Here is a 5,759-nt window from a genome sequence, read left to right as displayed (position 1 = left end):
TTAGGTAATTTCTCATTGAAAATGCAAACAAAATCAAGTTCCTTCGCTATCCCTACTGGGAGCATGCTCCACAGAACTCAGTGGGACTTACTTCCAGGTGGGAATCCAATATGGGTACAACTTTCAGATATCCTCATACCTTAGGAATTTGTCTGTATCTACCTATCGGTGTTTATTCACCAAAGCCAGACTGAACGTATTTATTGAAGTTTCTAATGATTTTTTAATGGATCTCCTGTTCATTTTACCCTTATATGTTGTCCTCTGCCTTTCTATATTTTTACGAAGATGTGAATTATAAATTAAATGTGCCACACCAGGTTTGCCAGGCTGCCGGTCCACATCATCTGCTGGTGTGTATGTCGGGTGTGAACCCGCCCACCTCCCCAGCAATGTACCAAAGTAACATCACCTTGAAATTCCATCAAGATTTTATTGAAAGGTCTTGATGACAAAGGAGCCGTGGTGTTTGTACATCAATGTATAGGAGTCTTTAAGGTGGTGCTAACCAGATCACTGCGCTAATTCACACCTCTTTTATTTCGCCAGGTCTCCATCGGCACCATTGTCGAGAACTTCCACCTCCAACTCAGGTTGCGGTTCTTCCGGAAACCCATTTACCTCTTTCCATATGGAGTACTTCATATCCCAGAGAGCTTCCACCATGTCCCAGATGACCGCTTTTTCTTCCTGGAGGTCTTGGTCATTATCCCTCAAAGCTATATACTCATCCCAGAGGGCCATTTTGTCTTTGGAGATGGCCATGTCCTCTTCCCAGAAGGTTTTGTCCTTCTTCCAAAATGCCTTGCATTCCTTCCAGAAGGCATTGTTCTTCTCTTCAATGGCTTCTATCTTCTCCTGGAGGGCTTTGTTTTTCTCACGCATGCCTTTGTTGGCTTCCTGGAACTCCTTGTTCTTAATCTGGAAGGCTTTGACAGCATCTCGGAACGATTCGTTCCTTTCCTCCAAGGTAACAATCTCCTCTTCTGTTGTCTTGATCCTCTGCTGGAGTGTCTCAATCTTCTCCTGAAAGGTCTTCACCTGGTCCTGAATTTCCTTCTTTTTGGTCTGGAAGGCCTTGATCTCAGCCATGAAAACCTTGCTCTCCTCTAAGAAGTTCTTGATCTCATCCATGAAGCCCTTGTTCTTCTTCTTGAAGGCATGGATCTCCTCCCACAGAGCCTTGGTTTTGTTGTCTTCTCGGAAAGTCTGGATCTCCATTCGCAGGCGTTTGCATTTCTTCCAGAATATCCTGATTTCCTCTTGCAGTGCATTTTTCTGCTCTCTCAGTTGGCGATATACAAACTGGTGCTTCAAGGATCTGGGGGTGGCATTCATATGGTGCCAGCTCTCCCGCTTTGGAGAAATGTCATTGCTCTTGCCTTCCAGATAATCTGCACAGTTAAGAGTGACATCCAACTGTTTCTCTCTGTTCTCCATCTGATCACAGCTGTGTACAGAGAAATACATGAGTGACATAGAAGTGAAATACATGAGTGAAATACATGAGTGGCATAGAAGGGGAGGTTGCATTGCCCACTGACAAAGTCAGAAAACTGCCAACTCCAGAGCCTGACTCAGAGAATACAAACTCGGAGGAGACCGAGTCACCACAAGGAACCTTACCTTCCAGCTTGGAAACTGGAATCTTGGTTGCGGAGGAGGACCCCACCACCAGCCCCAGTTCACACTAGGCGGGGAGTGATTGAGGATCTCCAATCTCAGACCCTGATGAGTCCCAGGGTCCATTTGTGCAGCCATCACCCCAGAGTTTGGTTCACCACTTCAAATGCAGGACCTTCTCAAAATGAGCCATTTCAGGAGGAAAGATCGTGGCTGGGGAAGTCAATGTTAGGGGCTGGTGCACAATGTATTGTTGGACCTTCCTGTTGCTGGCCACTGTGAGAAAAGGCTGCTGGGTCCCTTCCAACCCTACAACTCTACAATTCTATGAAAAATGAGATTAGAGAGGTCCATGGAGGATGAAGCTGTCAGTGTCTACTAATTACAGGTAGGTAGCCGTGTTCCCAGTAGTGATGTATGGAAGTGAGAGCTGGACCATAAAGAAGGCTGATCGCTGAAGAATGGATGCTTTTGAATTATGGTGCTGGAGGAGACTCTTGAGAGTCCCATGGACTGCAAGAAGATCAAACCTATCCATTCTTAAGGAAATCAGCCCTGAGTGCTCACTGGAAGGACAGATCCTGAAGCTGAGGCTCCAATACTTTGGCCACCTCATGAGAAGAGAAGAATCCTTGGAAAAGACCCCGATGTTGGGAAAGATTGAGGGAACCAGGAGAAGGGGATGACAGAGGACGAGATGGTTGGACAGTGTTCTCAAAGCTACGAACACGAGTCTGACCAAACTGTGGGAGGCAGTGCAAGACAGGAGTGCCTGGTGTGCTATGGTCCATGGGGTCACGAAGAGTCGGACACGACTAAACAACTAAACAACAACAGCCGTGTTGGTCTGAGTCGAAACAAAATAAAAAAAAATCCTTCAGTAGCACCTTAAAGACCAACTAAGTTTTTATTTTGGTATGAGCTTTCGTGTGCATGCACACTTCATCATGCACATGAAAGCTCATACCAAAATAAAAACTTAGTTGGTCTTTAAGGTGCTACTGAAGGAATTTTTTTATTAGTGTCTACTAATGATGGAAGCTACGTTACCTCCTTTATCAAAGGCAGCATATATCTGAATACCAGTCTCTTGACATCAGAAGCAGGAGAGAGCTCTTTGGGCTCATGTAGTGCTTTTGGGCTTCCCAGAGGCACCTGGTTGGCAACTGTGGGAGACCCGATCTTGAACTAGATAAATTTGATGCATCTGGGCTCCCTTGATAAAGCCTTGGTGGCTTTGAATAACAAGAGCGAGAGAGAAAAGAACTGTCAAGATGCTTTAACCCCCCCCCCAAAAAATAAGTCAGCCTGGGATGTCGACTAACCTGCACCTCCTCCTCCTGCTATGATGAAGACCCCTTTGTTAAGAACTTCATCACCATGGCAGCCTGAGAATATTAACAAAACAACACCAGAACTTCTGCAGATCTTCTGGTTCCATCATTAGAATGCCAAGGTGGTAGCTGACGAAAATGGAACATGGGGAGCTTATTTTAGCTTACCTGCAGTCACACCATTGGTCAGTCTAGCTCTGCATTGTATACACTTACTTGCAGGGGATCTCCAGGGCTTTAGGCAGAGGTCTCCCCTAGCCCTACCTGGAGACACCCTGGATTGAAGCTGGGATTTCCTGCATGTAAAGTGGAAGCTCTGCCACTGAGCTGCAGGATCCTTCCACAAGGGTGGATTTTTAAGAGACCAAAGGTAACCCCACGATGAATGTGGAGAAGTGGCCGCATCAGGTATCAGATGCTGGTGGGGGTTTTGCAGTGGGCAGAATGGGAAACCATAACAGGGTCACTAGCCGTGGGTGGGCTTTTAGAAGACATCTGAAGGCACCCCTGTTTAGGGAGGCTTTTAATGTTTAATAGATTACTAGTTACAGGTGGGTAGCCGTGTTGGTCTGAGTCGAAGCAAAATAAAAAAAAAATTCCTTCAGTAGCACCTTAAAGACCAACTAAGTTTTTATTTTGGTATGAGCTTTCGTGTGCATGCACACTTCGTCAGATACACTGAAACAGAATCCACCAGACCCTTATGTATATTCAGAGGGTGGGGGGGATGGGTGATGGGCTGATAGAGTGGTAAATGCCAACAGTGCCCTTCAGCTCTCTATATTGGACAAACAGGCCAAACCCTACGCCAAAGGATAAATGGACATAAATCTGACATCAGGAACCACAAGACAGAGAAACCAGTAGGAGAACACTTCAATTTCCCAGGAGATTCTATACAAGATCTCAAAGCAGCTGTTTTATTACAGACAATTTTCAGAAACAGACTAGAAAGAGAAGTTGCTGAACTGCAACTTATTACCAAGCTTAAAACTATGGAGAGACCAGGTCTGAATAAAGACATTGGATTCTTATCTCATTATGCATGATCTAGCTTTCTTTAGCGCCACAGCCCTTGCTCCCCCCCCCCCCGCAGGACCAATTGCAGTCATCAGCAGTCATTAACAGCCATCAACAGGCTTACCACTCCTATCAGCCCATCACCCATTCCCACCCCCCACCCTCTAAATATACATAAGGGTCTGGTGGATTCTGTTTCAGTGTATCTGACGAAGTGTGCATGCACCCGAAAGCTGATACCAAAATAAAAACTTAGTTGGTCTTTAAGGTGCTACTGAAGGATTTTTTTTATTTTAATAGATAACTGTGTTTTATTTTTCTATTGGAAGCCGCCCAGAGTGGTGGGGAAACCCAGCCAGATGGGCGGGGTATGAATAATTTATTATTATTATTATTATTATTATTATTATTATTATTATATTATTCCCTACAGCTGTGCAACAAATAGTTTGGCACCTGCTTGCTTGGAACCATGCATCTCGCTCAGGGACACCATGAACCTAATTTATGAAAATGGGTTCATTTTGTAGAACCAGTGCTGGAATTATGTATAAGCTAAACAAGCTATAGCTTAGGGCCCCACTCTCTTGCCCCCCCCCCAAAAAAAAATGTAAAGGAAACAAAACTGGATGTACATTTCCAAAATATAAGATAAAAAACAAAATAAAACCTACATACAGCAACAGTGGTTTGTGTTGTGTAGGCTCCTTTGATGTAAGTCATGGGCCCCGCCTGCTAGCCTGCTCCCTCAAATATCACTGGTTTGCTCATTTCTATATATAGAGTACTTATGTTTGGTAAGATTGAGGGCACAAGGAGAAGGAGATGACAGATGGCGAGATGGTTGGACAGTGTTATAGAAGTGACCAACATGAATTTGATGAAACTCCAGGAGGCAGTGGAAGACAGGAGTGCCTGGCGTGCTCTGGTCCAGGGGTCACGAAGAGTCGGACACGACTAATTGACTAAACAACAAAACATTCTGCATGTGCAAATCACTTTAGATACCTATTAGGTCCATAAATTGTCATATAGAATATATTCAAAAAAAAAACACACCGGCAATTTGTTGACAAAGGACAGCTGGACATATAAAGGGCCCCATTACCTTCAGTAGCTTAGGGCCTCATCAAACCTAAATCCGGCCCTGTGCAGAACCCATCGGAAATTATTTTAACCAGAATGCCGATCTAAGTTCCTGTGAAAGGAACAAAGCTTAATCACTGGATAACAATTGCTATACTTGTGGAATTTGTCAGTAGCTTTGATGTCAGGAGTGGGGAACGATTTCCCACCCAAGTACTGTTTTCTGTTGTGGGAAAGTTTCTATGGGCCTCATACCAGCGGTGGGTGGAGCCAGGGGAGGAAGTGGGTGGAGCAACAATTGTGACTCTAGATTAGGACAGAGGCAGAAGTAGGCGCAGCAACAAATGAGACTGCAAATCCTCCAAGTGTCCCTATTTTCCAGGGACGTCCCTGATTTAGAGAAGTCATCCCCGTTTCTGATTTGATCCTGGAATGTTCCGCTTTTTCTTAGGGTGTCCCTATTTTCCTCAGAGAAATGATGGAGGGTATGGAGGGTTTGATTATGTTTTTATATATGTTGGAAGCCACCCAGAGTGGCTGGGGCAACCCAGTCCAATGGGTGGGGTATAAATAATAAAATGATGATGGGATGCCCCTATTTCCACCAGAGAAAGTTTGGAGGGTATGGGACTGTAAAGTAGGCTACAATTTAGCCACACCAAAAGTCAGTGGTTTCTGCACACGCACAGTGAGAAC

The 5,759-nt window shown here is 44.8% G+C and overlaps 1 protein-coding gene across 1 annotated transcript; it reads right to left on the bottom strand.

Annotated features, from left to right (window-relative positions):
• Positions 1-421: 421 nt before the first annotated feature.
• LOC118092942 (uncharacterized) lies at positions 422-1,440 on the bottom strand. Its single transcript, XM_035131622.3, has one exon. The coding sequence runs from the start codon at positions 1,438-1,440 to the stop codon at positions 538-540; it is 903 nt and encodes a 300-aa protein (XP_034987513.3). The 3' UTR covers positions 422-537.
• Between the last annotated feature and the right edge of the window lie 4,319 nt (positions 1,441-5,759).

Source organism: Zootoca vivipara, chromosome 13, assembly GCF_965207765.1.
Source record: "Zootoca vivipara chromosome 13, rZooViv2.hap1.1, whole genome shotgun sequence".
Taxonomy (NCBI): Eukaryota; Metazoa; Chordata; class Lepidosauria; order Squamata; family Lacertidae; genus Zootoca; species Zootoca vivipara.
Note: the sequence above shows the minus strand (reverse complement) of the source record. Positions and strands in the feature narration are given on the sequence as shown.